At 43.2% G+C, this 27,704-nt stretch overlaps 1 protein-coding gene and 4 non-coding genes across 6 annotated transcripts in view; 4 read left to right on the top strand and 1 right to left on the bottom strand.

Annotated features, from left to right (window-relative positions):
* Positions 1-27,704, bottom strand: part of LOC147335243 (actin-binding protein WASF3) — a 55,473-nt gene that overhangs the window by 18,059 nt on the left and 9,710 nt on the right. For both annotated transcript variants that reach the window (XM_086277100.1, XM_086277107.1), the window contains exon 2: positions 8,949-9,093. In XM_086277100.1, the coding sequence (XP_086133226.1) occupies positions 8,949-9,081 (133 nt within the window). In that variant the 5' untranslated portion in view covers positions 9,082-9,093. The remainder of the gene's footprint in view (positions 1-8,948; positions 9,094-27,704) is intronic.
* Positions 21,319-21,391, top strand: trnak-cuu (transfer RNA lysine (anticodon CUU)). Its single transcript has one exon. It is a non-coding gene; the product is annotated as a tRNA-Lys (tRNA).
* On the top strand, positions 21,801-21,873 carry trnak-cuu (transfer RNA lysine (anticodon CUU)). The gene has a single exon. It is a non-coding gene; the product is annotated as a tRNA-Lys (tRNA).
* trnak-cuu (transfer RNA lysine (anticodon CUU)) lies at positions 23,133-23,205 on the top strand. Its single transcript has one exon. It is a non-coding gene; the product is annotated as a tRNA-Lys (tRNA).
* Positions 23,604-23,676, top strand: trnak-cuu (transfer RNA lysine (anticodon CUU)). Its single transcript has one exon. It is a non-coding gene; the product is annotated as a tRNA-Lys (tRNA).

Here is a 27,704-nt window from a genome sequence, read left to right as displayed (position 1 = left end):
ACGCAACCACGGGTGCCTTATTTTTCTACAGAGGTGTGAACTTTGAGATTGTTTAAACAAGAGAGAAAAGTGTGAAAATGTTCATGCCTGTCTGAGAAAAGTGTATAAAGTGTGTACTAGAGATGGCACCATACCACTTTTTTATGTCCGATACCGATATCATAAATTTGGATATCTGCCGATACCGATATGAATCCAATATAGTGTTTTTTAATCAATAAAACTGTTTTTTAATATCTTAATGCATTTTGTATAAGTTCAAACTCAAGTAAAAAACAAACAAACACTAAAGCTATTCTGTTATACCTGTATGTAAAAAATAGCAAGAAAAAAAAATAGGGAACCACCCCTCACGCTCCACCTCATGATGCTTAATCGACATAATCAACTTTAATTTGATGCAGTGTGAAAAAAATGCACAGAAATAAATTATTTTTCTACAATAATTAAATAGATTCAACATCTTTCTTCAACAGAATTGCAGACTGCACAGATGGTACCTTCCCAAAGGAAAAAGTAGTATAGCTTACTAGGGTATATTAGACTTAATCCGGTCGTTAAGTCTGACGTCACTAGCCGTGTCTGGCCCTAAACTCCGCTGCAGGTCCATATATCAAACGATCACTATGGCATTACTGAGAGTTGAAAAACTGTCTAAAGTCTTTCATCTTTAATAAAATGATCAGCGTTCTGCTCTACCAGGTGTAACAATTGAGTTTAACATCCAGGCATCCATGAAAACGGAATTTATGACATTTAACGGAGTTAGAAGTTAGCAGGGAGTTAGCTCGCTAGCTTCTATCTAAATACAATATAGCATGTCCTGACTGCGGGGTTTTGGAAACAAATTAAAACGTACAGCTCTGTTATCACTTCCAGCATAAATGAAGACAGAAAACTAAACAGCAGTGACGTTTGTAGGGTTACTGAAGTTGGGCTAGCTGGTATATAATGATGTGCTACGTGACCGCTAGCGACACAGCTATGTTAGCTTAATATAAACAAGCTAACCTTTTTTCCACTCGATAAAAGTTACCGTGAGTGTTCTCGTGGTCAGGAACAAATGTAATCGCATGGCAGGATGCTGTAAAAGGACCAAACTTCAGCCAGGAGAACAACTGAGATAATCCATCCACAATACGAGGTTAGTCATTCATATACTGCTGCATGGGCTGGGCTGTAGCTACAGCCTAAGGTTTTAAAAACTGAGCTTAAATAAATGATTAGCGGTAATAAAAGACGAGGGAGGTCAACAGTGATCACTGACTGTTTTAGGAGCTTTTTGAGATCAAATAGAAGAAAATACATAACATTAAACATGTTAACAACACAAAAGCCATATTAAACACAGACTACTTTAGACCCGGAAGTAGGATTCGTCGCGTCATCACTGAACAACCGGATAATTACTATATACAGTAATGGACTTCTGTACATTTTACATCAAATTAAAACTTTGGGTGTAAGATTCAGATAATTATTTATTAAAAGCTAGACATTTGAAATGAGAATAAGAAAGAAAAGTGTGTCTTTGTGCCCCCTTTTCCCTGTTAATGCCCTATCGGCCCCCCTGGCTAAACTTTGCTAGATCCGCCCCTGCACAGTTACCAGCCGTCAGCTGCGTAGAAAAAGATCCTCGAGTAGAAAGTAATATTAAATAAATTCTAACAACAGCGTATCAAGCTTAAACGTGCTGCTGTTGTTCAGCCGCTGGTTTTCTCTTTCTGGTGCAAAGTGGGCCAAAAACAAAGAAGAGAGACGGACTCGCGACAGAAAAGCCGATCAGCTGATCATTGATCAGTTTCATGATTGAAGTAGCAGCAAGAAGAGGCAGTCGCCCCATATATCATTTGTTAAGCTTAACACGGGAATGCTTAACAAACATTCAGAGATGAACTTACACACTTGCTTTACTTCTCTGGGATCACTTTCTCTGAGATGAAATGCCGGTTTGGTAGCGAGGCTCCAAATGCTCAACCAGACCGCTGACAGGTATCGCACGCCACAGCCGCTCTATCACGTGACTACACTGCTCCAACGTGCTACGGTTATAAGCCGAGTTATGCAATGTCGCAAGTTTTGTGAGGTGCTTTTTTGATATTTAATGGATCGATTACATTTTTTATTTCTCTCCGATATCTGATCCAGTAATTTAGGTCAGTATCGGACCGATACCGATACGTAATATCGGATCGGTCCATCTCTAGTGTGTAGTGAGGGGTTTCATAGCCTTAAAACATCTATAATGATTGTAAAAAAATTAAGTTGGCTATTTTGCAGATTTCACATATTATTTTTAGAATGTAACTCCAGCGATAAATGAGGGACCACTGTACATACAGTTTACAGTGTGCACGGACTCACCTGTGATCAGATATTCTCCACTTTGCTGTATTCTAACCGATTCATTTCTCTGCCTTACTGTAACACTGTAAGGTAGCTCTGTATGTATGAGTTGATTGGATTTCTACTTGGAGGAAGTGTTCAGAGAGCAGTGTGCTGTCCAAATGAGGCTCTATTATAGCATGCTAGCTGTAGCCAGCTGTCTGTCCTTTCCTGTGTAAAGATGAACTGCAAAAAATAAATAAATAATGAGATGATCCTAGTCTTCATTCAGTCCTGTTTGTTTGTTAAGCCACTTATCACTGGCCTATGAATCATTCAAGTGCAAAAAGGCACCTAACTCAACACAACTCAACCAGTGTTGTGTCTACACATACCAGACAACTTAGCAAAAGGATCATTTTAAATTGTATCTCTGGGCACTTTGTTACTCGCAGCCTGTCCCAAAAACCTCATTTGTTCCCATTTCTTTAGCTGAATCTATGAAAAATGTGAAAGACAAGACAAGGTGGTTCCCAAAGAGCTTTATAGGTGAAAACTTGGCAAACCTCAGCTTGCTGTGCAGGGTGTTTTCATGGAAACTGGACAAAAGAAGGACATGGACAGTATCTGAATGTCATGTCCTTAAGATAGAGAAAAAAATCCAGCAGAAGCCTGACACGGGCCTGAGAGACACATCTGGACCTTCATCTGATCCATCTACTGTTCTCTGAAGCCTCGTCAGAATTGTCTAAGTTGAAGGGTGGCTGTGAAGAAGGCGTTCATGAAATGTACGAGAAGAGAAATTCAGAGATGGAGGTTGCTCCCCTCCCTCCTCCCGGCGTCTGCCTCAGCAGGACCAGCCGCCTCCTGCTGTGCACCTGTCGGACTGAATATTTAAACAGGGCCTCTCTGTCTGAGAGCGTTTGCACGTCTGTGACGACAGCGGCACAAATATTTAAATGCATTTACCGAGATGCAGAACTGCAGCCTTCCTCAATAACACTGTCACCTTCAAATTGAATCACATGCACACTCATTTCAGCGTCTCGCCACCTCGTTCGCTCTCTTCTCTCGTCCTGCGTCTCCATCTCTCGGCCCACGTCATCACAGATGGAGCAGAGGCAGAGCGCTCGCTCATTTGCAGTGAGCTGTCGCTGAATATAATCTATCCTCTAACTGTTAATCGAATTTAAATAGCCTTTCCCCCCTCACACTCAATTCATTTCCATTGAAGTATGCCTCGTCTGCTACAGAGCACATCAGCTATGAATGACTTCATTGCTTTCAAATGAAGAATGTGTTTAGCTGTTCAGGGTGAGAAATTCCAATAAAGAGAATACAGAGGACGCTAAACTGCGGGATACGATGCTTCAGAAGGAATTCTGAAAACATGCTCACCTGCACGTTATTAGACCTGATAAAAAATACAAAAATCACCTTGGATTCACCTTACTTTCACATCAATCCATCAATCACTATGGCAACTGTGCTCATCAGCAAACAACTGCTGACGCACAAACTAATCAGCATATGCACGCACGGCCTTATTCACACTCAACACATCTCAAGTGGTCTGCATTAAGGAGCATGGCTCTGAATTCATTTTAGGTGTGATTACATGTAAATGCCTAGACATGCTGGGCTCTGATTGCTCACGAGTGTTAGAGACAGACATGTGACTGCGATGGAGGGTAAACAACATAGGTCCTCTTCACTACAGTCACGAAAAAAAACTCGTGAACTTTTTGTTAAAGGTGGTTAAGAGGTCCTAAATCGTGGGGTGCACTTCATTTTTCACGGGCCTGTGAAAAACAATTTTTAAAATTATAATGTGTAACGTCTCACCACAAGATGTCAGTAAGTAAGTGAATAATCGTAGCTTTGGTGGCCTCTGTACAAACAACTGCGGTTGCCGTTCATCTGTAGTGAGTGTAGGCTTCCAGTTCACTGTTTAGCTCAGCTGTCGATATGTGCAAAACTTTGTGAAATGAGCTGATGAGTCAGTGTGGTGAGTTGCTGAGGATATACTGAACTTCTCTGTTGGTCAGAGCTTCTATTTTTGCTGCTGTTAGCCGCTGTTAGAATAGAATAGAATTCAACTTTATTGTCATTGCACATGCACAGGTACAGGGCAACAAAATGCAGTTTGCATCCATCCAGAAGTGCTTTAGTGATATAGATATATTACAATATATATTAGCAATAATATAGATATGTGAGTATATTACAGAAATGGGTCTATTATGGTATGTTATAATGTACACGGTATGAAGTATGTTGTGAATATTCTATAACTATAAGTATGTACAGGCTGTAGTGAGTACAAGCTATGTACAGGATATGAACAGGATATAAATATGAAAAACTATACAGAATATGAAATAAATAACTTTACAGAATCTGGGATATACAGCTATACAGAAATGGGAACTATGCAAGTTGTAAACAGTTGTAGGATTAAAGATTATCGAATGTACAGAATGATTATTTACACAGAGCTATACAGTAGTGCAGTTAAGATAAGTGAGGGTGTAGATAGTTTCTACAGAGGCTATATAAAGTGCTGGTGGTTGTGAGTGGTGGTTCAGTCCATGTTATTATTGTGTGTTTGAGGGTACAGTTGTCCATTGTGGGTGTGTGTATGTTCAGTCCATGAGTTTAACGTGGGTCAGATGTCAGGAGGCAGAGTTCAGGAGTCTGACAGCTGTGGGGAAGAAGCTGTTCCGGTACCTGGTGGTCTTAGTCCGGAGGCTCCTGTGGCGCCTCCCAGAGGGCAGGAGGGTGAAGAGTCCATGTGATGGGTGACTGGGGTCTTTGATGATTTTCCCAGCCCTTTTCAGACACCGCTTCCTGTAGATGTCTTTTATGGCAGGAAGTGGTGCTCCGGCGATGCGCTGGGCAGTTTTCACGACCCTCTGCAACGCCTTCCGGTCCGAGGCAGAGCAGTTCCCGTACCAGACTGTTATACAGTTGGTCAGGATGCTCTCGATGGTGCAGCGATAGAAGTTCACCAGGATGTCTGAGGACAGGTGGTTCTTCCTCAGAGTCCTCAAGAAGAAGAGGCGCTGGTGAGCCTTCTTGACCAGCTTGGAGCAGTTGGTCGTCCAGGTGAGATCCTCGGAGATGTGGACTCCCAGGAACTTGAAGCTGCTCACACGCTCCACAGCCGTCCCCTTAATGTGGATGGGTGGATGTGGGTCAGCATTCCTCCTGTAGTCCACGATGAGCTCCTTGGTCTTCTCGGTGTTAAGCAGCAGGTTGTTTCTGTTGCACCACTCAGCCAGACGATCCACCTCCTCCCTGTAGGCGGCCTCATCGTTGTCACTGATGAGGCCAATCACCGTGGTGTCATCTGCAAACTTAATGATGGTGTTGGAACCATCAGCAGGTCTGCAGTCGTGGGTGAAGAGGGAGTAGAGGAAAGGGCTCATCACACAGCCTTGTGGTACACCGGTGTTCATTGTGATGGTAGATGAGCAGCGGTTATCCAGCCGGACATGTTGGGGGCGGTTGGTCAGGAAGTCCAGTAACCATTTGCAGATGAGGGAACTGATACCCAGGTCTGTCAGTTTCCTGATGAGTTGTGAGGGGTGGATTGTATTGAATGCTGAACTGAAGTCTATAAACAGCATTCTGGCGTAGGTGTTGTTGTTGTCCAGGTGTGAGAGGACAGAGTGCATTGCGATGGAGACTGCATCCTCTGTGCTCCTGTTCCGGCGGTATGCGAATTGGTGGGGGTCCAGGGTGGGGGGGAGACAGGATTTGAAGTGTGCTAGGACCAGTCGCTCTAAGCACTTAGTGATGATGGGGGTGAGTGCTACTGGGCGGTAATCATTGAGGCAAGATGGGTTGGAGTTTTTGGGTATCGGGACGATGGAGGTGGATTTGAAGCAGGCCGGTACCACAGCGTGGGCCAAGGACAGATTGAATATGTCTGTGAGCACTCCTGCAAGCTCCCCAGAACACGCTCTGAGAACACGCCCGGGGATGCCATCAGGGCCTGCAGCCTTGTGGACATTGATCCTGCTCAGCACCGCTCCTACATCGGTGGGGGAGAGAGTCATAGGTTGGTGGTCTGGCGTCATGTCTGCTTTGGTTGTGGTTGTGGGGTTCCCTCGCTCAAAACGAGCATAAAAGTTGTTGAGCTCGTTGAGGAAGGAGACATCAGAGGATGCAGGGGAGGGTTTGGTGGTCCTGTAGTCTGTGATGGTCTGGAGTCCTTGCCACATGCGTCGGGGGTTGGAGTTGGAGAAGTGTTCTTCTACCTTCTTTTTGTAATGGTGTTTGGCTTTTTTGATGCCCTTCTTTAGATTAGCCCTGGCTGTACTGTAGGCGTGTGCATCTCCTGACCTAAAGGCAGTGTTGCGGGCCTTCAGGAGGAGACGAACATCCCGGTTCATCCAAGGCTTCTGGTTGGGGTACATGGTGATCCGTTTCTGGGTGGTGACACTGTCTGTGGTTTTGGAGATGTAATCCAGTACAGATGAGGCGTACTGGTCCAGGTCTGTGTGGGTGAACATATTCCAGTCTGTGTTTTTAAATCTGTCCTGGAGCACTGCGTCTGTCCCCTCTGGCCACACTTTAATTGTCCTCACAGCAGGTTTCACACGTTGGATGAGTGGTGAATACCGAGGTGTGAGGAACAGGGAGAGATGGTCCGATTGTCCAATGTGGGGGAGGGGTGTGGCTTTGTAGGCTCCAGCCAGGTTGGAATACACATGGTCTAAAGTCTTGTCTCCTCTGGTGTGGCAGGAGACATGTTGGTGGAATCTGGGGAGGACTGTCTTTAAGTTGGTGTGGTTGAAGTCGCCAGCAACAATAAAAGCAGCCTCGGGGTGTTTATTCTGGTGTTTGTTAATGGCTGCAGAAAGTTCTTTCATGGCCAACCTAGCATTAGCGTCGGGGGGTATATACACGGCAGTGAGTATGATCGAAGTGAGTTCTCTGGGGAGATAATAAGGTCTGCATTTGACCATTAAAAACTCCGCATTAGGTGAGCAGTGACTCTCAGTAGTAGTGGAGTTCATGCACCAAGCATTGTTAATATAAATGCACAAACCTCCACCTCTGGTCTTGCCGGAGTCATCTGCTAGCCTGTCGGCTCGGTGTGTGTGGCGTCCTGCTAACTCGATAGCATTGTCCGGGCAGCTGTTGTTCAGCCATGTTTCGGTGAAAAACATGACATTTGAGTCCATAATCCGTCTGTTGTTAGTGATGGAGAGCCGTATCTCATCCATTTTGTTTGCCAGAGAACGGACATTGGCGAGAAAAATACTGGGTAAAGGCAGCCGGTGTGGTGTTAGCTTTAGCTTAGCCCGTAGCCCTCCGCGCCTACCTCACCTTTGTTTACGATCTCGGCGCCGTCTGCGTGCACTTCCGCCCAGCCGGGGAGAGTGGGCAGCCTCCGGTGTTCTGGAGATCTCTGGGATGAGTCGGAGATCGGCGATAAAACTGTTGGAGTTGTGAGTCCAGATGTCCAGAAGCTCTTGTCTGCTGTAGGTCAGCAACGCACAGCAATTCTGGACGAATAATCCGGTTAAAAGTAGATAAAAAACCGCTAAAAACCGCTAAATAGCAGATTCTGGAGAGACACTGAGCCTCGCGTTGTTCACGCGCCGCCATCTTGGATCTGCTGTTAGCCGCTGTTAGCCGGTTAGCCAGCAGCTAAACTTTCTTTGAAGTGGATTTAATTTTGCTAAACTTTGACACTTATGAAATGAAAATGTAATCAAACTGTTTATCAGAGGAAAAGTATGATTTTTAGGATGCTCAAACTTAGCATAGCATTAGCTGGTAGCTGCTGTTGTTTAGCGTTGTTGTTGTCAGCTGTTTGGAGAGTGGAAGGATGATATGTCTAACCTGCTAACAATAAATAATTGCTTCAATATTGGGAATAAATAAGCATGTTTATGCATATTTTTTGTGTTACAGCTATGACTTCAATTCAAGAGCTAAGGCTTGGAGTGAGGAGCAAGATGAAGTTTTATCCAGATTCCAACGGTGATGTATATTTCCTTTATGTTTTCTTCTGCTTCTTTGTTTAAGCGGACCCCTTCATATAATAAAACATAGGTATGACCTTCATATGTTGAAGGTGCAGACATGGTGCCTCCACAGTACAGTTCTCTTCTCCTCCGCCTACATCTGTACTACATACTACATCTGTAGCCGTTCTCTAGCCACTTACACACAATGCGTTTATGTGCAGCGGTTGATTTCCATCTTAACCACTGTATTCAAGAGATTTATGAGTACAACATTTTTTTTCTGTTAAATAACCTCAACAAAATGACTGACTGCAACTTTGAGTATTGAGTATCTTCAGTAGGGCTGATTCAGTGAATGCTGGATAAACCAAGGCTACAGAACAGGGTTTACTGACCAACCCCAAAAAACTGCCTGGCTTGTGTCAGCAGTGCATTTTTCTTTAAAAGAGGAAATAATGTTACAAAATAGTTTTTTTTAATAAAAAGCCCCTCCGCCCTCCAAAAAAAAGAGCCCCAAACCGAGCATCATATCAGATCATGCTAAAGACTCATGCTAGCATGTTAATGCTAAAATGTCGGAATGAAAATTACGTGAATGTTACAGGATGTTCTTGTGCTGAACTACAGTATACTTACTTAGACTGCCCAGCTGCTTGATGATGGCTGCCAGTGTAGTGTTGGTGACGCACTCCAGCTCACTAGTCACCCCATCTGGCAGCGCTCCACGGCACAAGTGCCGGGGCTCAATGTTCCTCTTCACCAACGGCATGCTGGTCTATACCTGAAGAAGACATTGAGACAAGGAGAGAGAGAGAGAGAGAGAGAGAGAGAGAGAGAGAGGGGTAAATTGTTATGCGATTTTCACTCGAAACATTGATTCGATTTCTACTAATGTTTAAATACATGACATCCTCGAAATGAGTTTACATCTCCAAAGCCGCCGGCTAACAGCTCACCTGTAGTCTGCAGAATATCTTCTAACATCAGCCAATATGCTGTTGCTCTTTATTTAAATCCCCCTTTGGGAAACACAGCTAACATCACAGCCACGTCCTGGCAGACAAGGAAGAAAGAAGGAAAGCTAAGGGAAAAAAATGGGTTGATGTTCAGCTGTGATTGCTGATGGAAACGGAGGTGTCATGTCTGCCGCGGGGCACAGTCACTCATCACGCTGCTTAATGTCAGTGCTGCTGGAATGAGCCAAGAGCCCAATGAGCCAGAAAGAAGTTTTTAAATGGTGCTAACGAGCAGCAACCGTGGTCAGAGAAGCCACGAGAGAAAGACGGAGTGACAGAAGGAGAGACGAGCTGAATATGAAAGAGGAGAGAACAGACAGGAAGTCAGGGCACGTCACGAAGAAGAGCTACATATACTGCAGATCCTGTCCTGTATGATGAAGAAAGCCAGATGACTTTGTGCCGAGTGAAATGGGAAAAACCCAGATATATGGGAGTCAATGTAATTTAAAAAATGTGTAAGTCTATTACAGTTAGTAACAGTAACTGTTGGCATCTGCGACCCTCAGCCTGCTCCCCCAGCATGCAACAGCATAGAGGATCGCACTGGCCACAACAGACTCATAGAAAATCCTCAGCATTTTCTGGCAGATGTTGAAGGACCTCAGTCGCCTCAAAAAATAGAGACGACTCTGGCCCTTCCTGTAAAGTGCTGTGGTGTTTTTAGCCCAGTCCAGTTTATTGTCAATGTGTACTCCAAGGTATTTATAGTCCTCCACAATGTCAACACTGACCCCCTGGATTGAAACAGGGGTCAAGTGTTTCCTGGTCTTCCTGAAGTCCACGATCAGTTCCTTGGTCTTTGCCACGTTGAGCTGCAGATGATTCTGCTCACACCACGTGACAAAGGAATCGACCACAGCCCGGTACTCTGTCTCATCATCCCTGCTGATGCATCCAACCACCGCAGAGTCATCAGAAAACTTCTGAAGATGGCAGGTCTCTGTGCAGTGGCTGAAGTCTGTGGTGTAGAGGGTGAAGAGGAAGGGGGAGAGGACAGTCCCCTGTGGTGCCCCTGTGTTGCTAATCACCTTGTCAGACACACACTGTGGGAGACGTACATATTGTGGTCTTCCTGTCAGGTAATCAACAATCCAGGACACCAGAGAAGCATCCACCTGCATCGCTGCTAACTTATCACCCAGGAGGGTCGGCCTGATGGTGTTGAAAGCACTGGAAAAGTCAAAAAACATGACCCTCACAGTGCTCGCCGGCTGGTCCAGATGGGTGTAGACACGATTGAGCAGGTAGATGATGGCGTCCTCAGTTCCGAGACGAGGCTGATAAGCGAACTGAAGGGGATCCAGATGTGGTCTTACTATGGGTCGCAGCTGGTCCAGGATGAGCCTTTCCAGGGTCTTCATGATGTGGGAGGTCAATGCGGGCCTGTAATCCTGGGGGCCACTGGGACGTGGCGTCTTTGGTACAGGGACGAGGCATGATGTCTTCCACATCACCGGGACCCTCTGCAGACTCAGACTCAGCATAAACAGTTTATGAAAGACTCCACACAGCTGGGGGGCACAGGTCTTGAGGACAAGGGGACTCACTCCGTCTGGTCCAGCAGACTTGCCTGAGTGAAGTCTCCTCATTTGCATCTCAACCTGGTATTGAGTGAAGGTGATGGGTGGGGGAGGGGTGTCAGGAATCTCACAGGAGGCAACAGCGCCATGTGAAGAGAGAGGCTGGCACAGTGGTGTGGCTCTGGATTCCAGGCTGACTACAGGTGAGGTTGTGGGGGTAGGAGCAGACACTGTGGTGTCGAATCTATTGAAAAACAGATTCAACAACCAACCGCACAAACACACAGAATGATTATTATGATCAGTCAAACAAAACAAACCAACCAAGTGACCAGCCAACAAACAAGAAGAAAGAATAATCAACCAGACAACCAATCAAATAACCAAAAAACAAACTAACCAAAGAGACCAACCAGACCAATCAACCAACTGCCCAGTCATTCAAACAAGAAGACAGATTAATCAACCAGACAACCAACCAGAAAAGAGCCAACTGGCCCAACGAACCATAAGAGTCTTAAAATGAAATATAAAAAGGGAGTTAGGAGATTTGAACTTCCTTTCCAAAGATTATCACATTATTGACCAAATGGGATCCAACATGCTTTAACAGCGCAGTCTCATTTGGCCCAACTCTTCCAAAGAGGCTGTCATGAGAGCGGTGAAGAAAGACAGAAAGAAAAGTTGGAAAATAAGTGTGACAGAGCTCCCGACAGAGTCAAACACGTGAGAGGAAGCTGCTTGGCTTTTCTCCATTTGCAGTGAACTCTCAATGTGGGACACGCTTGTTATTTTTGGGCCAGGGTTTTGTGCAAGTCTGTGTGTATTCATATGTGCGTATATGGCATCTGTGTATGGTGTGTATTTTCCCAAAGTGTGCACACTGGAGTGTGTGTCCGTACAGTATGTAGATGTGGGAGGAGTGTGTTTTCCCAGGTCAGCGCTCTGCTGTTATTGCGCTGCCTCCCACAGTTCTAATATATTCAACGACACAATCAACAGTACTAAGGCGAGACAATGGAGGTAAACAAAAACACTGGCAGAAAGTGTGAATCTGTGAGTCTGTGATGCAAACTTAATCTTGATGACGGCGTACGTGATAATCCCACTTTGGTGCCTCAACCCTGAAATCGATTTCTACACTTGTAAGACACTAAACGTGTATTTGTTCACATGCTCCTTAATTTGTTTGTCCTGCCTGAAACTCACATGCCAACTTTAATAAAAACTGACTGGTTTGTCCTCTTTATGTCTCTCACACACTCTTCCGCCCTTCCTCCTTCTAATAGCTTCTGACATTCAATTACACAAACCACCTCAGATTGTGCCGCCGGCTCGTCGTGAGAGTGCGAGCGAGCGTCCCTACCAGTGCGTGGGTGAGCCAGTATCGACCTCCCCCTCCTCCAGCTGTTGTAAATAATCTAACACTCTGGGTATTTAATAATACATATGCACTCCTCCTCATCCTCCTTTGCTGCCTCGGTAGCTGCTCTTCATCTCAGATTTGTCTCATCTGTCGGAGTCCTCCCTCCTCGACTTTTCCCCGCATTCCTGCCTGTTTTCTCGCTCTCCATCTCCTCTCCATCTCATTAATAAACCAGTAATGGTGAATATCTCTTCCTCTGACTCCCCAGTGTCCAACACCGAGTGAGTTTCCCCCAATCTCTGCGTGTGCTTTTAAACTGGTAAGTGTGTGTTCGGTGCAGGATAAGACTGCAGTGAGGCTGAGTGTGCACGCGTGAGTGTGTGTGTGAGTGTGTGTGCAACATTTGAAGGTCTGCTAGCTTCAGATGTTGACACAAGTTGACATACATGAAATATGTGGCTCCTGTGTATGTCTGATACACAGTCGCAGACACACACTGACTGTATTTGACCCAAAGGCCTCAACCCACAAGTGACTTCAGGTCAGCTGTGGGGATAAATACCATCACTGTGGCGTGTTACACCATCAACAGGGAGAATAAACAAAAGATTTCTTTACTGTACATGTATGAGTGAATATGTATCTATCTATATGTGCGTGTGTACAATTACAAGCTTTCATGTGCCAACATACAGTCTTGCTCTTTCTGTTGAGGTTTGGCAGACATGTGACTAACCACGTCAGGCTGATTTGCTGTTTTGGACTTATTGTGTAGGGTCATTAAATAAAGCTGTTATCAGTACATCTCTGACTTGCTCACTGTTTATAGGTCAACAGGTTCACGTCTTTTAAATGCTCCTACGATCCGCACGCTGAGGCTCCGTTTAGTTACTGCGCTCCTGTTCTTTGGAAAAAGCTGCCTGCTGACCTGAAATCAGTTCCATTTGTGCTAACATTCAACGACAGACTCAAAACCTTTGTTGTTCACACACATCTACAATCATCAGTGTTTGTGTGGTGTTTTATTAAGTAAATACGTTTTATTTTGCTGTGTTAACTTCCTTTGAAGACATGTGTTACATAAATAAAATTCCCATTGCCATCTGGGAACTACTGCTCATAAGGGAAAAATCCTTATTCCCTGAGTAGTAACAAGTGGTCGCTGCAGGCTGAAACCAGGTGAAGGGAAAACGACTGCCAAAGGACTACAGACTGGTCGGTAACCCCTGACAACCACCTGTCACTAGGGAAAATGTGTATTCCCCAACTGATTGTGCAAACCTGCTTTGGTTGCGAGCATATTGCTGTGGTAGTCTAAATGTGACGCACTTGTCTACAAACACTGTGCAGCTTCTCTCTGAGCTGCAGTGAAACTGAAAAACGCAAAACAAACCAGAAACAGAAGGTTCACCTGCAAAGCTGTGCAGCAGCCAACATGTTTCTGCATGCAGCTCTTACATTGAAGGTGACACTTCTCCGTTTCAGGTTTTCAACTTTTGCTAGTGGTCAGATAGTAGTTAGTCAGCATTTGCAACCAACCACAACTGCTGCCAACTAGTTGGGAAATACAGATGCTTCCCTAGAAACAAACAGTTGAATAATATAACTGTCCTTTACTCTGCTGTAACTGTTGCTAAAGTAAAGACAGTTTAGCGGTTCGGGATGGGGCAACTATCCAGAAGTTGAGGAGATGAGCGATGAGAAAGCCTGTGCTTTCAAAGATCAAAGATAATTAGCTTATATCAAATTACAAAACTGTTCCATCTGTAGGTCAACATTATTGGGCAGTAACGACAAGGCAGCAGTATCCTGAAATTATTACATGACTTCAACCCATTTTCTGAAAAGTTTAGATGACCCATCATCGATAACATGGGCTGCTTTAAAGGGGCTGATGGGATTTGTCTTTGTGTAATGAAAAGGTCACACTAGTTTACCAGCAACCACACTGACCCAAAAACCAAAACGACACAATAGAAACAACCGCGGCACAGAAGACCTCTGCCAGGGCGTTTCAGTCCTACGAAGATGCGTTCAGGCACGACTGCGAGTTTGGATTGATTGATTGATTGATTGATTGAATCTTTATTTTGAACATGTTGAAAAAGTATATAAAAAAAAAAAATAGAATTAAAAGAGACAAATGAACAAAGCAAACAAAAGGAAAACGAGCAACCACAACTCCAAATAACGTCCATGTTCAAAAAGGAGCAGGAAGAAGCATAAGCTTATTTAATCCCACCCCTTTTCCACTATCTAGTATCAATAGACTACAGAAATACCTCCTTGTAATTACATTATATGTTATGTGTAATTTTTTTTTTTTTTTTTTTTAATATATACACATATATGTTTCTATCTATCCATACCTACGTATATACACACATACGCACATATACACATTTTCAATAACCCCATTAACACCTGAAGGATACACAACCTACAATTTTATATATATTTAATATATATATACATACACACATACATACACACACATACACATATATATATATATATATATATATATATATATATATATATATATACATACACATACATATACACATATATATATATACATACATACATACATACATATACACATACATATATACCCATACCAACAAACCCGTGCATGCGCACACACATGAAAATATTAGACAAGAACACCCTATCAAATCTCTACCTGGATTAAATGACTTTAAACATCTCAAGAGTTTCTGGGACTGTAGGGCACAGAGGGAAAGAGAAAATTAGCATGACAAGAAGAAGGAGGAAGAAGAAGAGGAAGAGGAGGAAAAAAGTATGTCGGTGAGCCATGGGAGTGTTGCCACGGCAACGTGGCGAGGACTCCGCTCTGCTGTTGAAAAGTGGAACTTGGCACGACTCCCAAAATAGTAGGAAAGAGAAAGAAGGGGACAGGACGAGACGGAGAAAGAGGGGGGAAAAGAGGACGGGAGAGAGAGGAAGACGGTTAGAGTTAGAGGAGAAACTCTGACATGACAGACTCCACAAGGATTTACTCCACTCTGACGCTGGTGCTGATACAGCGCAGGAGGATTTATGACAGGATGAAAGATGTCTGAGGACTCTGCGGAGACGAGCTGGGGTCGTGTGAATCACCCCACACTAGGCTGCTGCCTTTTGGTGCCTTAAAAGAAAGGAGTCCTAGGACGTCCTCTGAACTCATTTCCTCACTTCATGACACTTCTACTACTAGCCAAAACAGCTCAAACTGTAGGAAAGTCAAGTATGAAATTACTTGACAGAGATCTTGAGATAAAAAATGGCTAACAGCTATTTGCTATGATTCTTGCTATGATCACCGGGTTAGAGAAGAAGACACAGCTAAATATGAAGCTGCAGCCTGGACAGGAAAACTGGAAACCACATCCACCCATGAGCTCATTCAAAGCTCATTTCATACAAAATTAGTGGCACATAAACAGACTTTCTAGTTTTACCAGGACTGACAGACATGTGATTTTCATGCCTCTTGTGTCATTAAACACATCACTTTAAAGGTCTTTAGAAACAGCGAATCGGCAGCATTTATCAGGATCTATCCTAGTTCAACCTGAGCCTTTCAAGGAGGAATACTCAAAAGCATCAGTGCACACACAACAGTGACGTTCAGAAAGTCAAAATCCTGCTTTTCATTAGGAAACAAACTGTTGTAACCATCTAACGTGCAGAGCTACAAGACTGTGAAATGATGCTCCTGTAGGAACCACGAGTCCACCCTGCTCTACCCACAATCCTAAACTGAAACAGCAACACCGCCAATTGGTGGAATTCACTGTTACCATGGAAACTTCTGTTTAAACCTGCAAACGTCCTGTTGTTTAGTGAGCCAAAGCATCAAAAAGCTTGTGAGGAGTGATTGTACTGTACCATACTGGCAACCACACACACAAACTCCAAAATACATTCAAATTTCTTATTTTTTAACGTTATTATGAACCGTATAATCACTACAGTGATGAAAATAAGGTTCACTGTGGAATCAGGATTTATGGGATGAGCAGCTTCTTCACTGTTAAGATTAATCATCTACAGTTTTGCACAGTCGCTGTTTTTTTCTCCTTTATTTTTTTTTAAACTCTTAACATCAGGACTATTAGAAAAGGGAAAACAGATTAAAATTAATTAAATAAATGCATTTAAAAGTTGCCAATTTCTGGTTAAAAAGCCTTGTTATTCATCCACAACTTTTCTAGCACTATAAAGCACTGAAATCCCTTCATGCTACAAGCCCCAGTCCCTCACTGGCACAGCGGTCCTTACTGTATACATGCAGCGCTTTTAACCTTTGCACTGGGGGAATTTTGTCTGTTCAGTATCTCGCACAAAGACACAATGATGAACCACCGAGCTGCCGAGCCAAGACTGTCCCGAAGCGTCAGGCTAATGTTAAGACATTAAAAGCCGAGCTGCTGAGCTGCACACAAGTAAAGATCCCAGATGTGATATTTGCATTACAGGATCTGCTTTCTGACCAACCGGGCTCTTTGGACACCCGCTGCAGGTCCACTGACATGTCTCCCTTTTCTGTATCTCCAACACGTCATCCTCCTCATGTTTAGATGGTTGAGGGCTAACTTACAGCTATCCTCAGATAAGACTTTATCCTTCTGATCCAAAGCTGAGTGGAGCCCGTTTGCAAGGAGGAGCAGAGACCCCCCCTCCTCCTAGTTTGTGTGTTGCACCCAAACATCTTCCCAGGAGATAAACCAATCGATTTTGTTTAGCCTCTGCACAGAAATGAAACGACAATTTGTTTTTACTCTAAAATGATTTGCATATTTAATTTGGAAGCTGCAGCAGTTTCATTTTGATTTAAACTGACAGACGGGCAGATAAAGAGGAGATGGTATTAATTACTGTCCTCAACCAAACTCATCATTCCTGCAGGCAGTCAGTCAGCTAATGCTATTACTGCTCCGTCTGCTCAGCCAGGCGCACACACACAGACACACACTTGTCCTGCTGTGCTACACCCCGCCTGGTCTGCCTCAGTCAGTTCTGAGAAGGGTTAGCAACCTGTCTCCACCCCCTTTGCCCTCCCTCCACTACCGCGCTCCACAGGAGCCACCTGTATAAGCTAGGGCTGAACGATTATGGAAAATAATCTAATTGCGATTTTTTGCCCCAATATTGCGATTGCGATGCGATTATTTTTTAAGGTCTTTGTCTTCTGTATTATTAAACAAAGACAAGCAATACATCATATAGTATGGCCAATACTATATTACATTAATTTTAAACTGTTCTTTCCTGGAAGACAGACCTCTGTTATGATGACATGAGGTGATGCATGAATTGATGACTGACATTTTTATTTAACTTCTTCAATCACAACAGTATATTTGAACATACACAATAGTTTATTTTTAGCTTACAAACATCTGAGCATAAAGTGCTGACAAGGAACCCTGGTGTAAACATTAAAATGAAAGTCAGTACAATGTGCAGATTGCAGAAATATACATAAAAAAAATCAGTGGCTTTACCACACTCAGTTTTTCGACATCTGTGAACTACTAGACAGTCATTCAATTAAAAAATAATATAAAATAAATAAAACTAATAAATAAAAAATACACACATCTTACTGATCTCTGCAGTCAGTAACATTACACATAAAGTGCAAACATAATAGCAATTGTATAAACACACACACAAACACGCCTTTAAAGTTTAAAGGCGTGAAATTGGACGGTCTAGCCTTCTGAATCAGAAGGCTAGTTCTGATTAGCGTCACCGCTGTCTCGGTGGAGTTTAATAAACTCGGCCGTCTGCTTCTTGCTATCTAAAATATAACCAGACACTGGCGTAAATTCTCGACTGTCTCATACTTCTGTTTAATAAGTTTTCTGTTTGACGTTTAGTCAGCTGTGTGAAAACCAAGGAGGAACCCACCCGGGGGATTAATAAAGTTTTATTTTATCTAATCTAATAACTTTAATCTCAGCCAAACCGATTTACTCACGAACAAACAAAACACTGAAAAAAGCCCAACAATAACATTTTTAGGTTGTCTAAGTGACTTATATATTACGTTTAACCCGAGCAGCGAAACTCCGCGGTGATCTGAAAATGATGTGCCGGGAGTTGTGCCGTTCTCGGCCGCATCAGTAATCCTCGAGCTCCCGGCTAGCTGTCGAGCTGGTGGGTAGCAGACGCCTCTGAAAACGTCGAAGCACTTTTGCAAATATGGGATATCTTGATAAACCGAGCAGATATTTGATGTTTACACAACTACTTTCTCGCCTGAAAATATGTTAAAAGTTTATTTTGTGACCCAGAAAGATTAGTATGAGTAATTTTAAAACTTAGTAGCGGCCGCCATTGCTGGAAACTGGAGTTTGGCTGGGCCGCGCTATGAATTCTGGGATATGGTAGTAATTTGGACAGCCTTATAATCGCAGTATAATCGCAGCCTTTGCGGTTAGAAAATTGCACTTGATCATGTCGCGATATTATCGCAAATGCGATATATCGTTCAGCCCTAGTATAAGCACAGCTAATTAGCTTTGTGCAGTAACTAATGGAAACGACCAGCACTGATTCGATCTAACGATATAATTAGAACACTTACTGGGCTAAGTTAAGAGTCCCATTTGCGCGACAGCTAGCTGGTTCTGCATAATGTCACCATGCGCATGCATGTGACTTTAAAGAACATCAGCCACGCAGTCACGTCTATGATTAGCAGACTAATGGAGTGGGAAATTTAAAAGCATGTGGGGTCCTTTCCTTGATGCACTTCAAAATTTATAAGAATCTTTCAGCAAACTCTCTTATGTCAGGCGTGGAAATACAGTGTGCAGGTCTAGGTGAAGTGACCTGGGTGGGAATGAATGGGATCATTTTGCAGGGATTATGTTATTTTTGTTAAATATTATAAGTATGTTTATATAAAAATTTTTTTCTCTATTTCACAGCCTTAAATGTACAGGCTAATTACCCCGAATGTACAGATCATCTGTAATCCTTTTCTTCTCTTTTTCTTTATATGTATAAAAGAAAAACTCTTAATAAAAAGATATTGTTTAAAATCCCACTAATGCTGCAGAAAGCAAGCCCGCATGGAGAAAATGTAACAGAAAGAATTTATATAAATATGACGCCAGAGCTGTTAAACAAAAATAATATTATCTGTCCTTAAATTTAAATTTCTTACAACTGAAGCCCAAGTAAATGTATAAATTTACAGAATATGTTCCGTTAGCTTAAAAGTACAAAAATTGTGTTTTGTTTTAAATGAACAGACAGTCAAAATATCATAAATTTCCATAGTAGACTGTGAAAAAACAGGAACATTCATTGTTTATTTACTTTGCTGTAGTATGAATGGCCATGAGGTATTTAGAAAAGCTGTAAAACATCTGAACCTGCCTAAAATTTATGCCCTCCTTCACATTTAGTGGGCCGATTCTGGACCCCAGGCCTTATTTTTGACACCACTGGGTGTAGCATAAGAGTTAAATTGCTCTCTGCAAAAATCCATACTTAGGATCTACAGGGTGGGCCATTTATATGGATACACAGTAATAACATGGGAATGGTTGGTGATATTAAAGTCCTGTCTGTGGCACATTAGTATATGTGAGGGGGCAAACTCCTCAAGATGGGTGGTGACCATGGTGGCCATTTAGAAGTCGGCCATCTTGGATACAACTTTTGTTTTTTCAATAGGAAGAGGGCCATGTGACACATCAAACTTATTGGTAATGTCACAAGAAAAACAATGGTGTGCTTGGTTTCAACGTAACTTTATTCTCAACCATTCCCATTTGATTACGGTGTATCCATATAAATGGCCCACCCTGTACCGTGAAACTACACTGAGATGAGCCTGCTTTTAACACAAAGCAAATCAATAATATGCTGTTATGTTTTTTTGGATTACTCTCTACGAAAAAGTCTTGATCGTGAACTTAATGTCCACACTTAAGACTTGATTACTTGATAAGTGCTTATGAAAAGCTGGAGGCGAGTGGAGAGCAGCTTTTTGGAGCTGTTCAAAAAGTGCCTCCTTCAAAGCCTGACAAGAAAAAAAGAGTTGTTATGTCATCGCCTCACAAGCGGATTAGTGTTTCATGGTGCATCCCTGTTCACGATGATGAAACAGAGAGGTTTTACAAACTGCCTCGATTAATTCTGGATGGCTGCACGGTACAAACCTCAAAGTGATTCACAGAGCAAGAAAACAATAAGAAAATAGAATATGCCTTCCACATGCTACCACAAACATCTCTGTGTTAAATGAATTGCGACCTGTGTCCTTTTATCTGTTGTGTAAAACATGCAGGCTGGTCCGAACAAGCGGTGCAGCTCATGTGAGAATGAAGAGGTGAAGATCGTGGCTGAGTGTTATGAGGGCGCGTGTTAATGTAAATGGATTAAAGTCCGGGCTAACAGCGGATTGTGTGTGCGGTGAATTCAAGTGTAAATTGAGGGAATGATTTGCATAAGCTCATATTTGTTACTTTTAATACTAACTCGTTAGTCTGCAGTCTTAAAATGTGCTAATTTGCAAAGCACCACCCTGACTGTGAAACAGTATGAAGACATGTTGTTTTAGAAGTGACAGCTCGTATATTGAACTGTAAACATAAGCACTCAAACATGAACCTGATTAAATCTGAAGGTTTTAACTGGGTCTTGTTCCAAAGTATGCAGTGAAAGACAATCCAACCACTCCCCATGAAGGCCGATCAATACCCACTACTGACATATTTATCGAGGTCCTCCTGGGCTGCAGATTTGTCAGCTCCACATCCATGAGGAGAATCTCCCGTTCCACCAGATCCCAAAGGTGCTGTGTTAGACTGAGATCTGGTGACTGTGGAGGCCACTTGAGTGCAGTGAACTCATTGTCATGGTCAAGAAACCAGTTTGAGATGATGTGAGCTTTGTGACATGGTGTGTTATCCTGCTGGAAGCAGCCATCAGAAGATGGTACACTGTGGTCATAAAGGGATGAACATGGTCAGCAACAACATCCAGGTAGGGGTTTAAACAATAGTTAACTTTAATTAAGTGGTACAGGGTGTGCGACGAAAATATCCCTCACACAGCCACTGCATGCAGAAGCCCGGCTAGCTCAGTCGGTAGAGCATGAGACTCTTAATCTCAGGGTCGTGGGTTCGAGCCCCACGTTGGGTGATATAGTTTTAGGTCAGAAATTACGAGGTTGCTCTCAGGTAAGAGTCTAACAACCCACGTGTACTGTTAGGTGAGCTCCAATCTAGTTGATCAATGGCAATGATAATTTGCATATTAACGATCAAGGAACTCACAGTCCGTTGTTCATTCAGTGGGCTGGTTTCAATCATTATGCAAATGTACTGTTACTAAGATTGGGGAAACCTGCAGTCGAAAGACGAAAGGATTTTCCCACTGAAAACGCTACGTCCAGATGAACAGAATCAACCTTTTGGGATCTACTTACCTGGATGATTGAGCATGCATCAAGACACTATGAAGTCTGACTTATTGTAGAAGGTCTTGCTTAGAAAGCAGTTCTTCCAGTTTGCAGAAGAGAAAGTTCCTTGGGAGGGCCACCCCAACACAAGCCTGGCTAGCTCAGTCGGTAGAGCATGAGACTCTTAATCTCAGGGTCGTGGGTTCGAGCCCCACGTTGGGCGATGCAGTTTTGGGTCAGAACTTAATATGACATTGCTCTCAGGTAAGAGTCCAACAGCCCCAGTGGGTTGAGAGGTCAGTTTCTATCTAGTTGATCAAATCTTACAATGCTGTGATTGCAGCCATTCCCCAACTCTCTGTGAATGGTACTCATGGCCATTGATCAGTGGGTTTTAGTCAGTGGTTGTTGATCAATGGTCATGAGAATTTGCATAATTATGATTAAGGAACTGACCTCCCAGCCCACTGTTCCTTCAGTGGGCTGGTTTCAGTCATTATGCAAATTTACTGTTTAGGGGAAACCTGCAGTCAGCTGAGACTGAAGAAGTCACTTGGATGAGTGACGAAACATTTCTCCCACTAAAAACGCTACGTCCAGATGAACAGAATCAATTTTTGGGATCTACTTACCTGGATGATTGAACATGCATCAAGACACTATGAAGTCTGACTTATTGTAGAAGGTCTTACGCAGAAAGCAGTTCTTCCAGTTTGCAGAAGAGAAAGTTCCTTGGGAGGAATACTGATGAGAGGTGATTGTGGTTCAGGACTATCGACCTCCAGGAGCCTGAACTGTTAATACAAGGCAGCATAAATCCATATTTGCATGTTGTTTACACCAAATTCTGATCCTACCATCTGAATGTTGCAGCATAAAGCGAGACTCATCTAATTAGGAAAGGTTATTCCAATCTTCTGTCATGCAATTTTGATAAGCAAATGTGAAGTGTATCAGTTTCGTGCTTTTAGATGACAGGAGTGGCATCCAATGTGGTCTTCTGCTGCTGTAGCCCATCTGCTTCAAGGTTTGACAAGGTGTGCCTTCAGAGCTGGGTTCATTGTTCATGGTGTAGATTGAACTAGGTGCTGGAAACATCCCTCAGAGATTTGGGTCCATTTGGACATGACAGCATCTCACAGTTGCTGCAGATTTGTCAGCTCCACATCCATGAGGAGAATCTCCCGTTCCACCAGATCCCAAAGGTGCTGTGTAAGACTGAGATCTGGTGACTGTGGAGGCCACTTGAGTGCAGTGAACTCATTGTCATGGTCAAGAAACCAGTTTGAGATGATGTGAGCTTTGTGACATGGTGTGTTATCCTGCTGGAAGCAGCCATCAGAAGATGGTACACTGTGGTCATAAAGGGATGAACATGGTCAGCAACAATATCCAGGTAGGGGTTTAAACAATAGTTAACTTTAATTAAGTGGTACAGGGTGTGTGATGAAAATATCCCTCACACAGCCACTGCATGCAGAAGCCCGGCTAGCTCAGTCGGTAGAGCATGAGACTCTTAATCTCAGGGTCGTGGGTTCGAGCCCCACGTTGGGCGATATAGTTTTAGGTCAGAAATTACAAGGTTGCTCTCAGGTAAGAGTCTAACAACCCACGTGTACTGTTAGGTGAGCTCCAATCTAGTTGATCAATGGCAATGATAATTTGCATGTTAACGATCAAGGAACTCACAGTCCGTTGTTCATTCAGTGGGCTGGTTTCAATCATTATGCAAATGTACTGTTACTAAGATTGGGGAAACCTGCAGTCAGCTGAGACTGAAGAAGTTACTTGGATGAGTGATGAAAGGATTTTCCCACTGAAAACGCTACGTCCAGATGAACAGAATCAACCTTTTGGGATCTACTTACCTGGATGATTGAGGATGCATCAAGACACTATGAAGTCTGACTTATTGTAGAAGGTCTTACTCAGAAAGATTGAATGCCAATACAAGCCCGGCTAGCTCAGTCGGTAGAGCATGAGACTCTTAATCTCAGGGTCGTGGGTTCGAGCCCCATGTTGGGCGATGAATTTATGAGGTTTCTCTCAGGTGAGATTATAACAACCCACATGGGCTGAGAGGTCAGTTGGCAATGCGGTCTTGGCTCAACTGGTTCAAGGATGACACATGATGTGCGTGAATTCCTGTCAGCTTGTTGCATTCTTTCAATTCTCCTCTGCATTCTCGCTTGAACAATAACTTTTAACCCACTGGATGTTTTCTCCTTTTCAGACTTTCAGACTCATGATGACTGTGTGAGAAATCCCAGCAGACTAGCAGTTTGTGAATTACTCAGACCGACAACCATCCCACACTCAAAGTCACTTAAATCACCTTTCCTCCTCACTCTGACGCTCAGTTTGACCTTGAGTAGGCTGTCCTGATCATATCTACATGCCTTAAAGCAGTGCCATGTGATACGGCTCATTATTCAAGTGTTACGTCCCCTGGCTAGTCTAGGGGGTTGAAGGGACGAACATAAATGTGGATAGAGAAGGAGGAGCCAAGATGGTAAATTTAAAAGGTTTATTTAATACTGGTGATGGGACGTGGGTTCAGACCGAGGTGTAACGTCAGGGAGAGCCAAGGCCAACATAACAAACAAAACATCCCTGACGTAGAAATAAAAGAAACTTACCTAACTCCAAAGAAACAAAATATACAACCTATAACCATAACCTACCTAACAACACATAAACAGGAGAAAACAGGGTGTCAAAACAAAAGGCAGCTCTCCCCTACAAGCAGTCTGAACATGAAACAATAATGCTCACACAAAATACAAAGGCATGCAAGCCTGCACCAGTATGGCAACCAAAATGGCCGGAGGGCCCAGAAGCACAGCTCCACAGGCCTTAAATAGTGCTCTGCTGATTACCAATCAGCCGGACTCTGCACAGCATCCAATCAGGACAGAGGAGGTGGAGCCTGGACAAAACAAAGGGTTAATAGGGAGAAGAGACATCCTCCTGGGGGATGTAACATCAAGTTACCAAACAGGCGAATGGGTGTAGCTAATGAAGTGACCAAAACCTTGAACCTTGAATTCAGGGTTTAAGCACAAGTGACAGAAATTTTACAAAACTATTGCTTATTCACATTTAAAACAGTAAAGAGACCCATTATGTATAAAATCCATAGAGAAAGATATGTTGATGAACAGATGAACAATTTGTAAAACATGCCTTGAGTTCTTCTTATGGAGTTTGACCAATCAGAAATCTGAAATATTCCTGGAGCCACACAAAAACATCATAAACAACTCATTTTTCATGACTAAGATCATTTAACGTCTTTTTTCTGGATGAAGAAACATGCAGCTCTTCAGAACCTTGTGGAGCCAAGAAGCAAACACTAATATCTGTGTAATGTTAACAGCTAGGCTTGTACAGCCAAGCCTGATTGACAGTCTGGGAGCGCACAGCTATGACAACAGCAAAGCGAGCCAACACAGTGAAACAGAGCTAATGTTTTATTCTGAGTCAGGATTACTCTGGTTTTTGCTCTGCAGGCCTGGGAAGCTCTCAGTTTGGTGGAACGCCAAATGTCAGCTAACAAAAGGCATCCGCGAGTACGAAGCAGAACAAAGCACTAAATAATAAAACATTTACAAAACTATGTACAAACAAAATGAGTGGGACGAGTGTTGTATGAAAATCACATGATAAAAGGCAGGCTCGATGCAAAGAAAAGAGCAGAAAAGTGTTTGTTTCTTATGTTGCATGAACCACACTGAATGTTAACAGCAGCGATGTCAGTTACAGCTTCATTTCTACCACCCCCAACCCCCAGCACGCTGACTCTTGCTTCCTTTCTCCTCCCCTCTTCCCTCATCCTTTAACTAACTGTATCCCTTACGCCCTCCCCCCCGCTCAGGCTCAGCTCTCTTTGATGTCTGCATTTGTTGATGCTCTTGGATGAGGAGCAATTCTGCAAAAACGATGTCAATTACAGCGGTAGCACACATGCACACCTTTTTTTTGCGCTAATCCTCACTAAAAACAAATAATGCAAAAGAGAGAAGAAGAGACGGGCGATTTAACGCTCTCTTTTTACTTCCTCTCCTTTTTTTTGCCCCCCTCCTTCTGTGAGAAGAACCAACAGACTCTGTGGAGTTGTTGTCATGGTTTCTTGGGAAGCGTTTTCATTTTTTGGCGATCAGAGCAGGGCTGCGAGAGACAGAAGAGAGTTTACACCGAGGCGATCGAGTTTTGCGAGGGATCTCAGTCACTTCATTGTTTCCAGTGTCTGTGTGTGTGCCTACAGTACCTCTTAAGTGAGGCTGAATGCAGATGAGCTGTTATGAAACAGCTACTTTAAAGACAAAACATATCAGATAAACACCAAGTGCACACACTCCTGACTGTCCAGCAGCATTTGCAATAACATTCAGAATCAGGGTTCTGGCTCCGTTTCCTAAATTCATCATCCTTTTTTGCCACATGGATCATTTAAACAAAGAGACCATTTATGGTCAAATTGCTGGTCTGGATTTGAAAGATAAAGCTGAATCAATCCTAATATCCAGTCCTATTTATAACTGGTGAGCGGGCTGTGCACCCGGTTACTGCTCTCTCGCCCCTCTTCACAAACATGGCTGTGGAGGCCAACTGTGCAGTTTCTAAAGTGTGCAAATGCTCTGCCTTTTTACTCAGACTATAGATAAAAGATAAATGTATCCACTGTGATGAACATATTTTAAAGCCTTAATCTTTAAATTCTTCATGGACACATTTACATTTTATTTATTGTTTACTCTATTTAATTTGTAAAATATGTGTACACACACACACACACACACACACACACACACACACACACACGTAGAAAAATATTTAGTATACACATCCAGAAATGCATATACTATTATATATTGTACATATATTTATTAGTTTCAGATGTAGCCATTCTTGTATTTTGCTTGTTTACATTATTGTATTTTGCACAACTCTGTTGCTTGTGAAGCTCGCACACAAGAATTTCACTCACATGTGCTGTACCAATGTACCTGCACATGTGATGTGACAATAAAAGTGATTTGATTTGATTTGATTACATTCTTCAAGAGGGCGGAGCAGGCAGTTGTCAGCTAACACTAGCTAGCCTGGTAAGGCCTCAGGCACACAAGCCTAGGGACTGGAGGTTGGCAGGGAGAAAATGTGTGTTCCCTGAGCGGTTGGACAGTGGTTGCTGGCAGTTGCTAGGTTATTTAGATGCAACACCAAAAACCTCCCTGTGATTGCTTTGGTCACTGCCGCGGTTGTTTGCATGGAAGACGCCTCCTTGTCTGCGAGCACTCGCTAACTGCATGCCAAAATATGCAGACTGGGCAAGCTTTAGCTAATATTCACACACTGGTGTGTGCTCCTGTTGAGCAGTGTGTGAGTGTTACACAGAAAGCACTTAGGCAAGGAAAAAAGTGAATGGGAGAACGAGGCTTGTAGTACAAAGTGCTTTAAGTGCTCAAGCAGATGCAGTGCATTTACAGCCCTTTTCCCTACTGATTGGTGGTTACCACTAACAGGTCTCTAGGCGTGTGTGACTGCGTGACCGGGTCTTTAGTAATCAAATTCCATAGCGACCTCCAACCAATTGCCAACCAGTCTCTAGGCCTCAGTGACCTTGGGGAAAAGGGTAGTGCTTAACCGACACAACCCATACACCACAGCAGACACAGGTGTGGTGCATGAGGTAATGAACACTGCCTCAGTCTCTTGAGATTAGTGATCAGAAGAGGTTATAGAACCAAAAGCAAAAGCAAAAACAAAAGCAAGCACCTATGCTAAGTAGATTACAGGCACAAAGCTTGTTAGATAACAAAAAAGCTACCGAGCAGCCTCGAGCTAAATCACACAGAAGTATGAAACAGAGAGAGGAGTGCTGCTTACACTACAGCTTTACTCATGCTCGCTGATCCCCAGCACAGCCGATCCCTGAAGTCCAGTTTGTATCTGGTGTGATTGCTGCACGTGGGTTGGGGTGTGGAGTCGGTAGCATTTGTACATGTTACAAATGTAGTGTGGTCACTAACCTTGCCCAAGCACGGACCTCAA

The sequence above is a fragment of the Aulonocara sp. 'chitande type north' Nkhata Bay genome, linkage group LG3 (assembly GCF_057382095.1).
Source record: "Aulonocara sp. 'chitande type north' Nkhata Bay isolate Kocher_YH1m ecotype deep benthic linkage group LG3, A_spYH_male_GT1.1, whole genome shotgun sequence".
Lineage (NCBI taxonomy): Eukaryota > Metazoa > Chordata > Actinopteri > Cichliformes > Cichlidae > Aulonocara > Aulonocara sp. 'chitande type north' Nkhata Bay.
Note: the sequence above shows the minus strand (reverse complement) of the source record. Positions and strands in the feature narration are given on the sequence as shown.